The sequence below is a fragment of the Myxocyprinus asiaticus genome, chromosome 39 (genome assembly GCF_019703515.2).
Source record: "Myxocyprinus asiaticus isolate MX2 ecotype Aquarium Trade chromosome 39, UBuf_Myxa_2, whole genome shotgun sequence".
Taxonomy (NCBI): Eukaryota; Metazoa; Chordata; class Actinopteri; order Cypriniformes; family Catostomidae; genus Myxocyprinus; species Myxocyprinus asiaticus.
The window spans coordinates 33,866,131-33,882,036 of NC_059382.1; the positions used below are offsets into that span (position 1 = coordinate 33,866,131).

General features: G+C 39.7%; 1 protein-coding gene across 6 annotated transcripts in view; it reads left to right on the forward strand.

The window, feature by feature from the left end:
• LOC127430127 (teneurin-4-like) overlaps window positions 1–15,906 on the forward strand; it is a 443,558-nt gene that overhangs the window by 285,094 nt on the left and 142,558 nt on the right. For all 6 annotated transcript variants that reach the window (XM_051679634.1, XM_051679635.1, XM_051679636.1 and 3 more), the window contains exons 11-12: window positions 982–1,182; window positions 14,950–15,135. In XM_051679634.1, coding sequence (XP_051535594.1) covers window positions 982–1,182; window positions 14,950–15,135 — 387 coding nt within the window. The remainder of the gene's footprint in view (window positions 1–981; window positions 1,183–14,949; window positions 15,136–15,906) is intronic.

Here is a 15,906-nt window from a genome sequence, read left to right on the forward strand (position 1 = left end):
AGATGGTCAGAGTTATATTGAAGTGTTGATTTTAGTTTTGATGTGAACTGTGAATCTTTACCTGGAATCAGCCGTGTTTTGAGAACAATGAAAAACGTTAAGTTCCAACAGTTTGCAGATATTGTTATTTAGAGTTCTTAAGGCTTATTTTCCAATTTTGGAGTGTTTTTTTTTTTTTTTTTTTTTGAGTTTTATTTTTGGATCAAGGTAAACCTTTTCAATTAGAAAAAGAAGTTAGCTTTTAAATTTTATAGTTGTTCAAGCTAAACTTGCTATTCATATTAGTAGAAAAAACAAGGTTGAAGGCAGAGCAGGACAGGTGGAGGTTTCGTTGTTTAAAGGTTTAGTTATAGCAAGAGTTTTGGTGGATTGTAGTTTTTTTTAAAGCAATGAACAATCTTGAGTTTTTTGTAGAACAATGGTGTTGTGAAGAGTCTCTTTGCACAATAATTGATGACTTTTTAATATTTACACCTATTTTGGATTGACATTTGAAATTTGAGATGTAATTTTTTTTATTGTAAACCGAATATTGTTGTATTCTATTTTGTGTGCACATTATTTTATTTTTTTTTTATTTATTTTTTTGGTGTATTGAGAAAATAAATTTGTTTAAAAATTCAAATTCTCTCTCTTTCTCTCTCTCACTGTCTCTCTCTCTCTCTCTCTCTCTTTTTCTCTCTCTGTCTCTCGATCTCAATCTCTCTTTTTTGTACTTTTTTGGTCTGGGATGGATGAATAAGGCCTGAGTGATAGTTTCAAAGGAGGAGGAACAGCAGGGGACACTGGGCTATGATGATTTAACATGGACACACGTGTCTCTTTTTAGTTTGAAGAACATTTGTCTTTGATGATACATTTGGTCTGATGTGAAATGAATGGGGCTTGGATGATGCATTTTAACTCTGAGTTGTCTGTATATTTTTATCATACATGTGGAAATTAGATACTACGTATGTGTTTTATGTATTTTCCTTGCAGTGGACTGCCTGGATCCTACTTGCTCAGGAAGAGGTGTTTGTGTACGTGGCGATTGCCACTGTTTTGTCGGCTGGGGGGATCCTGGATGCGAGAGTCCACGTGCATCCTGTATGGAACAGTGTTCTGGACATGGGACCTTCTTGGCTGATACGAGCACTTGTAACTGTGACCACAACTGGACAGGCCACGACTGCTCCACAGGTCAGTACAATGAAGAATCCGAAAGTTACAATCATATTCTTTATATTTATTATTTTATATAATATTTTATTATTTATTATATTACCTTCACGTGAAAGTAGCAAGATGGCAAAAACATAAAATTAATAAAAATCTTTAAAGTTGTATTATTAATAGAATAGTTCACCCAACAAATAAAATTCTGTCGTCATTTACTCATTCCCAACCCGTTTGAGTTTCTTTCTTCCGTGGAACACAAAAGGAGACATTTCGAGTGAGTACAGGTGTCAGGCTGTAATTCCATGCTTCAGGTAATTTACCTTACTGTTTTCAGCTTGTGTGATTGGGAAAATTCCGAGAAAACAATGTATGTTAAGTGTTTTGGTAAACTCTTTGTTTTTGTATCTTTAGCACATAACAGAATAAGCAAGAGTTTTTTATTGTACCAAACAAAATTCTATGTATTGAATTTGAATTTTTGAATGTTCTGAACATTCTATGAACACCAAAAGCAAATATTTATTGTGATTTTTTTTTAAAATCAAAACAATTCAATCCTGTCTGTTCATACTGGGGACAAAAATGTGTCAGATGACAGAACAACGTCTCTCTCTCTCTCTCTAATATGGGGTAATTAAAAAAAAAAAAAACTGAAATAAAATGATAGTTCAAAGATGTTAGGCAGAATGTTCATCAGTGACCACTGACTTTCATTTCTTCTTTTTAACCACAATATGAAAGTGAATGGTGACTGATGCTAAGAAAGAAAGTCATGTGGGTTTGTAACTAACTAGGAGTACATAATAACAGAATTGATATTTTTTTTATTTTTGATTTGTATTTTTTTGGGTGAACTCACCATTAAGCAGCCATTTAGAAAGCTGATTGATAAAGTTACCACTGTGCCACTTCCTTTCTTTTATCTCTACATGAAAAGGCCTTTTGGTAAAATTCTGTATGGCTTCAAAACAATTTAGTCCCCTCTCCTCGACCCCTCTCCCTGTCATGCCTGACCAGCCTTTTCACAGAGACATTTCCGCATTTGAGTTGTTTCTGTCACGCTAGTTAGTCCTCCATCAGGAGGTGCGGGTGAAAAGAACGTGGGGGTTAATCACCCCATGGTGGAGGCAGAGAGCCACTTTCTGTTAAACAGCACCCTGTGGATATGGTGCTTTGAATTTCACCGCCTTACATTAGACTGAACTTGAGCCTTGCACTTGTGCTTTTGATAATGTGAAAGACAAGGTGTCTTCAAAAACCTCACAAATAATAGTTAACATACACTTAGGTTGAATCATTCAAACTCATTTTTTAACCCCTCCACAGTTCCCTATCTGTCACTCACTCGACGTTGTGTTGATGTAGTGACACTAGGGGTCACACTTGGGAGCCCCGAACACCTCTGCTTTTTGAAAAAAGGCCAATGGGAATTGGCGAGTGGAATTTGCATGCCACTCCCCCGGACATACGGGTATAAAAGGAGCTGGTATGCAACCACTCATTCAGATTTTCCCTTCGGAGCCGAGAGGTTGCATTCAGTGCACTGAATTTAATTCAAACTCAGTTCTCTTTACCGTTCACCTAAAACTGCTGGATTTATGGCGCATTTCAGTGGCTTCTCCCCCTCTGCACCCGTGGAGTGCAGAGAACGCCACTGGGCGCTTCGGCAGAGCAAAAGAGTATATTCTAAAAGAGTATATTTTCTTTCTAAAAGAGCGGCACACACGGAAACATCTTTTTAAAGATGAACGCCCTGCATGCCAACAGTTTGCAAGCTCTCCCCGGTTCAGAGCATCTCTTTTCTCGGCTTGGAGTTGGACTCAGTCTCGATGATGGCGCGCCTCGTGAACGAGTGCGCACAGTCAGTGCTGAACTATCTGAAGGCATTCAAACAGAAGACAGCGGTTCCACTGAAACTTTTTCAGAGGCTCCTGGGGCATATGGCATCCTCTGCGATTGCCACGCCACTCAGGTTGATGCAAATGAGACCACTTTTCAGCACTGGCTTCAGACTCGAGATGGACATGGCACCACGGGACACATCACGTGGTCATCATGCCGATCTGTTGCCGCCTCTTCAGCCCTTGGAACGACCTAGCATTTCTACAGGCAGGGGTTCCCCTAGAGCAGGTCTCCAGGTGCATCTTGGTTATGACAAATGCCTCCAAGACGGGCTGGGGTGCCGTATGCAATGGGCACACAACCGCCGGCTCCTGGACTGGCCCGCGGCTGTGTTGGCACATCAACTGCCTCGAGTTGTTGGCAGTACTGCTCGCCCTGCGGAGGTTCTGGCCGTTGATCCAGGGCAAGCACATGTTGGTCCGGACAGACAACATGGCGATGGTAGCGTACATCAACCGTCAAGGCGGTCTACGCTCCTGTTTTATGTCACAACTCGCCCGCCGTCTCCTCCTCTGGAGTCAGCATTGCCTCAAGTCGCTACTAGCCACTCACATCCTGGGTGACCTCAACACCGCAGCGGACGCGCTGTCAAGACAGGTTACACTCAGGGGAGAGTGGAGACTCCACCCCCACGTGGTCCAGCTGATTTAGAGTCGATTCGGTCGAGCACAGGTAGACCTGTTTGCTTCCTGGGAATCCTCCCACTGCCCACTTTGGTATGCCCTGACCGAGGCATCCCTCGGTATAGATGCGCTGGCACACAGCTGGCCCCCTGGACTACGCAAATACGCGTTTCCCCCAGTGAACCTACTTGCACAGACCCTGTACAAGGTCAGGGAGGACGAGGAGCAGGTCGTCCTAGTGGCACCCTATTGGCCCACCCAGACGTGGTTCTCGGACCTCACACTCCTCGCGACAGCCCCCCCCAGGCAAATTCCCCTGAGGAAGGACCTTCTTTCTCAGGGACAGGGCACCAGCTGGCACCCGCAACCAGACCTTTGGAATCTCCACGTCTGGCCCTTGGACGGGACACGGAAGACCTAAGTGGCCTACCACCTGTGGTGATAGACACGATCACTCAGGCTAGGGCTCCCTTTACAAGGCGCCTGTATGCTTTGAAGTGCCGTCTGTTCGCTAAGTGGTGTTCTTCCCGATGGGAAGACCCCCAGAGATGCGCAGTCGGATCGGTGCTTTCCTCCCTGCAGGAGAGGCTGGAGGGGCGGCTGTCCCCCTCCACCTTGAAGGTGTATGTAGCCGCTATAGCAGCACACCATGACACAGTGGACGGTAAGTCCTTAGGGAAGCACGACCTGATCATCAGGTTCCTGAGAGGCGCTAGGAGGTTGAATCCCTCCAGACCGCGTCTCATCCCCTCATGGGACCTCTCTGTAGTCCTTCGGGGTCTACAGGGAGCCCCCTTCGAGCCACTGGAGTCAGCTGAGCTTAAGGCACTCTCTTTGAAGAGCGCCCTCCTGACTGCGCTCACTTCCATCAAGAGGGTAGGGGACCTGCAGGCATTCTGTGTCAGCGAAACATGCCTGGAGTTCGGTCCATGCTACTCTCATGTGATCCTGAGTCCCTGAACGGGCTATGTGCCCAAGGTTCCCACGGCCCCGTTTAGGGATCAGGTGGTGAACCTGCAAGCGCTGCCCCAGGAGGAGGCAGACCCAGTTTTGGCGTTGCTGTGTCCGGTGCGTGCTTTACGCGTCTATTTGGATCACACACAGAGCTTTAGGAGCTCCGAGCTGCTCTTTGTCTGCTTTGGTGGACAGCGGAAAGGAAGCGCTGTCTCCAAACAGAGGATCGCCCACTGGCTCATTGATGCCATCATCATGGCATATCACACTCAGGACGTCACACTCAGGACCATCTCGCACCGCCAGTCCATGTAACACAGTTCAGCTAGTTGTGGCGTTTTGTATAGGGACCCCTAGTGTCACTACACGGTCCTGGTTACTTTCGTAACCTCCGTTCCATGATGGAGGGAACGAGACGTCGTGTCCCTCTTGCCACATTGCTGAACTACCCGCTGAAATGGCCGGGACCTTGTCTCGGCTCCTCAGCACAAAACCTGAATGAGTGTTTGCATACCAGCTCCTTTTATACCCGTATGTCCGGGGGAGTGGCATGCAAATTCCACTCGCCAATTCCCATTGGCCTTTTTTCAAAAAGCAGAGGTGTTCGGGGCTCCCAAGAGTGACCCCTAGTGTCACTACATCGACACAACGTCTCGTTCCCTCCATCAGGGAATGGAGGTTATGAAAGTAACCAGGATGATTTCATATTAGCAAACTATTGTTTTGGCAAGTCGTTTAGGACATCTACTTTGTGCATGACACAAGTAATTTTTCCAACAATCGTTTACAGACAGATTGTTTCACTTTTAATTGCGTATATCACAATTCCAGTGGGTCAGAAGTTTACATACACTAAGTTAACTGTGCCTTAAAGCAGCTTGAAAAATTCCAGAAAATAATGTCAAGCCTTTTGGCAATTAGCCAATTAGCTTCTGATAGGCTAATTGGAGTCAACTGGAGGTGTACCTATGGATGTATTTTTAAGGCCTACCTTCAAACTCAGTGCCTCTTTGCTTGCCATCATGGGAAAATCAAAATAAATCAGCAAAGACAGTGCACAAAAATGGTGGACCTCCAAAAGTCTGGTTCATCCTTGGGAGCAATTTCCAAACACCTGAAGGTACCACGTTCATCTGTTCAAACAATAGTATGCAAGTATAAACACCATGGGACCACACAGCCATCATACTGCTCAGGAAGGAGACGCATTCTGTCTCCTAGAGATGAACATAGTTTGGTGCGAAAAGTGCAAAGTTTATCCCAGAGCATGCCAACAGTGAAGCATGGGGGTGGCAGCATCATGTTGTGGGGGTGCTTTGCTGCAAGAGGGACTGGTGCACTTCACAAAATAGCTGACATCATAAGGAAGGAAAATTATGTGGATATATTGAAGCAAAATCTCAAGACATCAGCCAGGAAGTTAAAGCTCGGTCACAAATGGGTCTTCCAAGTGTACAATGACTCCAAGTTTACCTCCAAAGTTGTGGCAAAATGGCTTAAGGACAACAAAGTCAAGGTATTGGACTGGACATCACAAAGCCCTGACCTCCATTAGATAGAAAATTTGTGGGCAGAACTGAAAAAGCGTGTGTGAGCAAAGAAGGCCTACAAACCTGACTCAGTTACACCAGTTCTGTCTGGAGTAATGGGCCAAAATTCCAGCAACTTATTGTGAGAAGCTTGTGGAAGGCTACCCAAATAGTTTTACCCAAGTTAAACAATTTAAAGGTAATGCTACCGAATACTAACAAAGTGTATATACATTTCTGACCCACTGGGAATGTGATGAAAGTAATAAAAGCTGAAATAAAACATTCTCTCTACTATTATTCTGACATTTCACATTCTTAAAATAAAGTAGGGATTCTAAATTACCTAAGACAGGCAAAGTTTTCTATGATTAAATGTCAGGAATTGTGATAAAATGAGTTTAAATGTATTTGGCTAAGACGTATGTAAACTTCTGACTTCAACTGTATATATTTGTCCTTGTTGGTAAAACTTGTCATACAATTTGCCAGTAGATGGACTAGAACTTTTCCCAATTATCCAAACATTTATCAAAAGTATTGTCAGATATTATTGTTTAATATTCAAAAATATAGATTTTTGGTCATTATTTGGGCCATATCAAAATATGGTCACAAACATGTCCCCTGACTTTTCAGCTATAAAAAAGATTTCATGGTTTGACCATATGTTTTTTTACACATTTTTTAGAAAATATATTTGAATTTGTCAGTTGCCTATCCACAGCTTTTATGGGTGAAAACTGAACTGAATTGAACATTTCAAACATTTTTAAATTGGAATGTTGACAGTTTTTTGAAAATGAAGCTTTTAACAATATAAAATGTATTTTTATTCACATTTTTCGCAATGATGCATTACAATTTTCATAATTATCCAACCTTTTTTTCTATCAAAAGTAATTAAACATTTTGTTGTAAATTTAAAGTATGGAAAATTTGTCAGTGGCCCCAAACCTAGATGTATACTGTAATTGTCCATTTTTTATATTTTCCACCAATTGGGTTCAGTTTAGGTTACAGTAAATGTTTACAGTGTATGTTTAGGCTTTTTGTTTCTTCCAGACAGTCCCATAACATAAGCCTCAAAGACAAATGCTGTTTCACTAAACCAATTCTGAAACAGAGGCCAATTTGTTATTGATATCTATCATTGATAAGTACTCAAAAACAGTAATGAAGTACAGTTATTTTAAAACAAGGCTTTAAGAGATCACAGAACTAATGACAATTGTGCTTCAGCAAACTTTTAAAACACAACTATCTGTGACTATGAATTTCACTTTAATACTAATCAGACAGACTGACCTATTAGATAATCCGAGGGATTTGCAGGAAGTAGCCATTTAAAGCCTGGCTTCTCAAGCAAGAGAGGCAGCATGACTAAATTATGATGAACTTGCACTCTTCATTAAGAGTCTTCATTAAGATGGAATATCGCCCGGCCAAAGAGGAGGACTGCCATATGCTAATGCATTTAACCACTTAAACAAAACACACAGCAAATTAAACAACTTAACTGTTATAGTCACCTGCTTATATAGAATCGCATTACTATGCCTAAATTTAAGCAAAAATTATTTTTATGTGGTTCATTGTACGTACACATGTAGTGGCAGTTTTTTGGTGAAATGAACAGTAGATGTACTACGACAACAATGACATTTACTTTTCGCCCTGTTCCTCACACAATGCTATCTTCCAACATCTAAATACTTTTACTATAGCACGTGACTTTTAAGGCTATGCATTTTAAGATTTCCTTAACCAACTACATTTACAACATTGTTCAAGTGCGATCAAATTGTGCTGTACCTCAACTGATGAATGCAAAGGACCAGTGTACAAGTCCCAAAGACAACGCAAGTTGACACGTCAGCCCAAAGTGTCATGGACGCACCACAAACTAACATGGTTTCTTTTTATCAGATAGGTTTAGGTTTAAGTTTTAGGGTAGGGAGGTTTGTTTTGTTTTGTTTGTTGATTTTAAACCTGATAGAGCACCAACCTTAAAAACCTCATCTTTTTGTGAGAACTCCCTGTTAGCGCCACACAGTGGTCAAAAGCCCCTCCTTTGATGTGAAAAAAAAAAAAAAAAGGCTTGGAATAAATCCTCTCTCTCGCTCTCTCCCTTTTGTTTCCTCTCCGTTCTTTTAGTCAGTGCTGGTAATTGAATAAGAAAGCTTTCAACTCTAGTATGTGGGCAGCCTGGCAGCTCCGCCACGTTCTGAAATGAGCTGTTGCACACAATCAAGATCTGCATCAATTAGTTCTCCTCCTTCATTAAAGGACACAAGCAGGAGTCACCCAATTTTTGCACAACGCTCTTAGTGTCTTTGCCCAGCTGTGAACCATTGTGGGAAAAATTCACAGATGGAGTCATTCTGTCACTTGGTTGTTCTGTTACCTTTATGGGAATCACTTTGAGGAACACCTTTATGAAAAAACAATATTTGTATAATCAAGCGAATTATTTGTGTGTGTGCGTGGTAAAAGAGAGGCAGAAATATTAGGCAAAATGAGGACTGTAAAGTAGCGCAAGAATGAGAGAAAATGAGCAACTGTGAGTCTCCTTGACAACTTTAAGCAGCTCTGAATGAAATGCCATTAGGATGCCTCTAATTGAAATGTTGCATGTGAAATTAAGGGCATTTACATAATTTAATAAAGGCCCAGTACTGCAATTAGCAAGAGGGAAGGATTTTTTTTTTTTTTTTTTTTTTTTTTTTTTCAAGCTTTCAAATCTGGTAATGCCATGTTATGGTTTGTGCCTGAAAAGACTAAAATTAATTTGTAACAATGACAAAATGGAGAGCTACATGAACACAATTGACTCATTAATGGCCTATAGGCAACCTTCCCCTAAGTCCTTTTTGGATTTTGTGAAAAGGTTTGTCTAATTAGACAGTGATACATAATCAATGTTTTATCCTCTGTGCTGGGCTCCCTTGCCTTCAGTGAAGAGGGCATTTATATTTATCATGTTTATTTATTTTCTTGATGTTTTGTAGGCCTTCCACCTTAATGCTTTATGCTTTTATGTTTACATTTATTGCATTCATTTGGCCTTTTATCCAAAACAACTTGCAGTGTATTAACAGAATATATTTTCAGTTATGGGTGTAATATGATTTCAAAGTAATTAATTTATGTAATACTTTTTAACTAAAATGTAGTGTAACACATTACATTTTAAATTAGTTGAACCCTTATGTTGTGGTTCCATCATTTTGACCCGGGTGACTTTTTAGGATTTTTTTCTAACAATTTCTAACAACAATTTTCTAATATAATAATAATAATAATAATAATAATAATAATAATAATATATATATATATATATATATATATATATATATATATATATATATATATATATATTTTTTTTTTTTTTTTTTTTTTTTTACTTTATTCAATTGGAATAAAAGTCCTTGAATTTGTTCACATATTGTATCTGAAAACACACAAAAATTGTGGACCATTTTCTTTATTTTTATTTTTATTTTATTTTTTATATTATTTCCCTTTGTTACACTTGTTGTGTTCCCGGTCAAAAACGACCAGCCATTGGAACTTAATGGATTAGACTACAAAATACAGAAATATTAGGTGTTCAGGAGCATCCCAATCCTTTAGATGAGCACATATGTCAGATGTGTGTTTGCACACAAAGTCCTCGGACATGTACACACACACACACACACCACACACACACACACACACACACACAAACACAAACACACTCACACACAATGTGTGTTGAGCACCCTTTTGTGCATCGTTTTTCCATGCACACTCTTTGAGGAATATTTCAAGATCTACTCATTATGTTGTGTTTGTGCACGTTTGAATCGGTTTAGTCTGCTGTAAGTTTCAATATGTCATTCTCTATATTATATGTACGTATATTTCAGGAACTAATAAGGAAAAACATGACAAAAAGACACTCTTGTTTTTATGTTTATGTGTGTCTGTGGGAATTTCATATACTAAAACTCACTGCAGTTTGGCCTCTAAGTGAAACAAATTTGCTGATTGCATTCTACAAATTTAGACCTTTCCACCAATATACAGTATAACACATGGCACATCTCATCTTTTTTATTGTTTTACCAAATCCGAATATATTTTTTATAACAAATTTGCAAATGATGAGAACAAATCAGTTTTCATTTGTCAGCAAATTAAAAAGCATTATTTAAGAATTGGTAGGATCAGCTATATGCATTCTAAGTCCAGATTCTAAGCTTTAAAATTACGATTATTTCGTTCGGATCAAGCAAGTGGTTATTAATTTATTATGTATTATATATATATATATATATATATATATATATACACTATATTGCCAAAAGTATTCGCTCATCTGCCTTTAGACGCATATGACCTTAAGTGACATCCCATTCTTAATCCATAGGGTTTAATATGACGTCGGCCCACCCTTTGCAGCTATAACAGCTCCAACTCTTCTGGGAATGCTTTCCACAAGGTTTAGGAGTGTGTTTATGGGAATTTTTGACCATTCTTCCAGAAGCGCATTTGTGAGGTCAGACACTGATGTTGGACGAGAAGGCCTGGCTCGCAGTCTTCACTCTAATTCATCCTAAAGGTGCTCTATCGGGTTGAGGTCAGGACTCTGTGCAGGCCAGTCAAGTTCTTCCACACCAAACTCGCTCATCCATGTCTTTATGGACCTTGCTTTGTGCACTGGTGCGCAGTCATGTTGGAACAGGAAGAGGCCATCCCCAAACTGTTCCCACAAAGTTGGGAGCATGGAATTGTCCAAAATCTCTTGGTATGCTGAAGCATTCAGAGTTCCTTTCACTGGAACTAAGGGGCCAAGCCCAGCTCCTGAAAAACAACCCCACACCATAATCCCCCCTCCACCAAACTTCACAGTTGGCGCAATGCAGTCAGACAAGTACCGTTCTCCTGGCAACCGCCAAACCCAAACTCGTCCATCAGATTGCCAGATGGAGAAGCGTGATTCGTCACTCCAGAGAACGCGTCTCCACTGCTCTAGAGTCCAGTGGCGGCGTGCTTTACACCACTGCATCCGACGCTTTGCATTGCACTTGGTGATGTATGGCTTGGATGCAGCTGCTCAGCCATGGAAACCCATTCCATGAAGCTCTCTACGCACTGTTCTTGAGCTAATCTGAAGGCCACATGAACTTTGGAGGTCTGTAGCGATTGACTCTGCAGAAAGTTGGCGACCTCTGCGCATTATGCGCCTCAGCATCCGCTGAACCCGCTCTGTCATTTTACGTGGCCTACCACTTCGTAGCCGAGTTGCTGTCATTCCCAATCGCTTCCACTTTGTTATAATACCACTGACAGTTGACTGTGGAATATTTAGTAGCGAGGAAATTTCACGACTGGACTTGTTGCACAGGTGGCATCCTATCACAGTACCACGCTGGAATTCACTGAGCTCCTGAGAGCGGCCCATTCTTTCACAAATGTTTGTAGAAGCAGTCTGCATGCCTAGGTGCTTCATTTTATACACCTGTGGCCATGGAAGTGATTGGAACACCTGAATTCAATTATTTGGATGGGTGAGCGAATACTTTTGGCAATATAGTGTATATATATTATTTTTTTATTATTATTATTTTTTTTCAACAGGGAAAAAATTTGTTTAAAAAAGCAGTACAAAGTCATAATTACTAAAAAAGAAGTTGGTAAAAAGATCAAATGCAATATTTTATGATAATCTATGCAATATGAGAGATTTATAAACAATTTTAGTAGGCCGGTCATTGACCGTGAACACAAAATATGTTAGCACAAATCTAACACAACACATGGGTTAATCAGATTGCAGTTACTGACTTTTCAACCTAGTTTCATAGAATAAACATTACTATAACTATATTTTTGCAAACTGAGTTGTATGTTTCACCTTCTAGAGGTGCTACATCAGCTGTGCATTTTATTCACTCTCACACAAGTCCCGAGTACAACTACTGATTTTGACTTTATAAACACAAAGGCTACTTTCACACCACAGCTGAATGTGGCCCACATTGGGCCTGATTTTTTTCACTCACATGTGACACAGATCTGTTAATTGGATGATCGTATGAACAGCCACAAGCGGAATCTGACATTTTCAAAGCCGATCTGGGCCACTTTCATATGTGGAAATAAATCAGATATGTATCTGATTTTTTCCAATGTGTCTTCGGTGTGAAAAGCCAGGTCAGATTTAATGATATATTTATATGAATCTACCTCAACATTTGTCATTTGCATGCTTGATTTCCAGCATATATACGCCTGTTATATTTGAAAACTTTTAAGTGCAAGTCATATCTGTCTAGTTAATGCATTCAGTTTCTTCAATAGTTGGGTTCAGCGATTCATCTGGATTGCATGTTAAATATGCGTATGAACAGATACAGATGTAGATTTATATAATGCCGTTCTTTGCTTGTGTCACTCGCTCAGAAAACACAGTTTCTATATTTCTCAATTTGTATCAAAATATGAATGCAAGCCAGTCAATGGAAATATGAAATAAATAAAGATAAATTTTCTTACCTTACATATACACCAATCAGCCACAGTATTAAAACCACCTGCCTAATATTGTGTAGGTCCCCCTCGTGCCGCCAAAACAGCACCAACCTGCATCTCACAATAGCATTCTGAGATGCTATTCTTCTCACCACAATTGTACAGATTGGTTATCTGAGTTACCATAGACTTTGTCAGTTCGAACCAGTCTGGCCATACTCTGTTGACCTCTCTCATCAACAAGGCGTTTCCATCCACAGAACTCTTGAATTCTGAGATGCAGGTTGCTGCTGTTTTGGTGGAATGAGGGGGACCTACACAATATTAGGCAGGTGGTTTTAATATTGTGGCTGATCGGTGTATGATATGCCATTTTACCTGCTGTCTTTTGATTTTATGGAGTGTTTCACTCGTAGGTAATATTTCACTTGAACGTCGATGATTATTTAAATTCCACCATACGAAGGCAAATGACTACATAAAAATACTTTATCCATCAACGGTCTTTCTCAATCACTAGCGGACATATTATCAGAGAGGCATGTGTCGGATAATTACATTTTTAATTATAATTTAATTCATTATTCATACTATAATGATGAACATGTCGTAGTTGGTTATACGCATGCTCATGGAGTGCTACACGCATGCAGGTCAGTTTAGGAGTATCAGCTGTTCAGACCAGTGTCTGATATGGTCTACATTAAAAATGTTATGTGAACAACTTAACAAAAAATCAGAAAAAAAAATCAGATCTGGGCCACATTCATCTGCGTTGTAAACTTTTGAGAGATTTTTCCCTCTGTTACTCACATAGTGCTATGTTGTGATATTGAAACACTGTTTATCGCACAATTTGAAATAAAATATATTTTAACGCTTGTATTACAGACCCACCTACATTTCCACACTTATTCCAATGTGATTAGCTTGCGTGGTAGCTCACCTGATAGTGTTGGACTTTGGACTTGGAAGGCCGCGGTTTTAGCCCAGCCAAGCACACAAGCTGACATGAAATGAGACCAAAGTGTCATAGAAGTGACACAAAATGACGTGTATTTATTTATTTAAAACTTTTATTCATTTATTTACTTTTTCAGGAAATCGTCTTTTTTATGTTGCATTTGCTTTTAGGACACTATCGGTTAGGTTTAGTTGTTGGTTTAGGGTAAGGATATCTGTTTTGTTTACCTTTCATTTGTTTTAAGGACATTATTGGTTAGGTTTAGCTTAAATTTTTAAGGAGGTATGTTTTTCTCATTAAAACCTCCATTTAACATTCACCTTGTAAACGTCATCTGATTACAACACCATTTCACTTGCTTTTGGTGCCCCTCGCTGGACATTTCACTGGGAAACTGCAGCGAAACATGTAATGAGACATGCGACTTTGAGTTAAGTTAATTTAATTTATGTAGATTACTTGGGTTACACATGTTGTCAAAATAGTATTATTTATGTAGAATACCTTTAAAACATGAATTATGTTATGATATGCACATCTGTTTGTGTTTCTGTGACAACTGAAGAGTCTCTAACAAGTCATTGTAAGGGATAAAAGTGTTGTGGTGAGTGTTTGACTTACGTTTGTCAATGAACAAGGTGGAAATATAGACATTGTTTTGAATTTGTTTAGTAAAATAAGCATTTTTTGATAAAAATGTTTTAGAAAGTAACTTAAAAGTAAAGTAATAAGTAATGTGATTACTTTTCCTGTGAAGTAATGCGAAGTGTAAACTGATTATAATTTTAGAAATGTAATTGGCAGTGGATTACTTTTTTGAGAACCTTACACAACACTGTTCATTTTATCAGCTTTTTACAGTGTTCCCTGAAAATTGAACCCATTACCTTGATGTTGCATCCACTAGTTGAGCTACAGGAATGTTGTCTCCAATTCTATACGAAGTCAAATTAGTTTTTCTTCTTTTTCTCTTGCGTTTCTGCCTACTCTCCTCTGCACAAAGGAGGAATCCCCCAAAAAAGAGTTTATCAAAAAAAGGAAGAGACACGATAGAAAATCTGCTCCCACAGTCCCAGAACCCCTGCTTTGTAATGGTCTTATTAGATTTGTATTATCCGAAGGGGATTGCCCCCTTTATGAGGTTGCGAGAATTTCTTTTCACCGCCATTCAGACAAGGTAGTGAAGCGTGGCTGCCCCATCACTGACAATAACTCCTGGATTTGCTTTCTCTTTACCCATCTTCTTGTCCTATCTACTCTTTTACAACACACCTCCTTTCTCTGTCTCCCACAGAGCTGTGCACAGCTGACTGTGGTGGACACGGCATCTGCGTGGCAGGCAGCTGTCGCTGCGACCAGGGCTGGATGGGAGCCGGGTGTGAGCAACGGGCTTGTCACCCTCGCTGCAGCGAGCACGGAACCTGCAAGGATGGAAAGTGTGAATGCAGCCCGGGCTGGAATGGAGAGTATTGCACCATCGGTAAGGTGGAGGGGTGTGAGGCATTCGTATGTGGGTCAATGACAAATAAGGATGTTCAAGATTATATATAGGAGAAATCTTCTCCTACTTTAAAACACATGTGCCAAGTTCAAAGATTACAAATGTAATCTTTATATTCATGTTTGTGTCATACATTTTTTACATTTTTGAATATACAGTACTGTGGGTCTAAAAGGTTATGACATCAATACATGACATCAAAATGGCTACCTGCATGTTGGTTATGCCATGCTGACAAGTTTTTCAGATTTTAATAATATTTTAAAACAAAATTGCTTTACTGCCTGTTTAGGGAAGATTAGATTATGCCAAACGTTTTATGATATTTTTACAGTCTCCGGACAGTTTCACTGTGTTTTTTTACTCTAAAGGTGCACTCAGTCATTTTTGAATATGTCATCTTGGACTTATACTGACACCTAGGGGCATGGATGCCGCCACATTCAAATACAATTGTTTTTTGTTATCGATGTCATTGTAGGAATTAACTATTCAGTCAGCCTTGATTGATTTAATCCATAAGTGAAAGTTTCCATTAACTGAGATTCGAGATTCAAGTAAATTCGAGTAAGCGAGTAGTATTCAGCTGGTCATGTGATCCTAAAATGGTTGCTCACATGAGGGGACCCCCTCCAAGTAAAATAAATTAGCTTTCAAAAGGTTATGTGTCATCTCATGTGAATGCTCATGATTTTATACATATATTTCAAAATTACTATTCATTTCTTTGTGTGCAAAACATTTTCAATG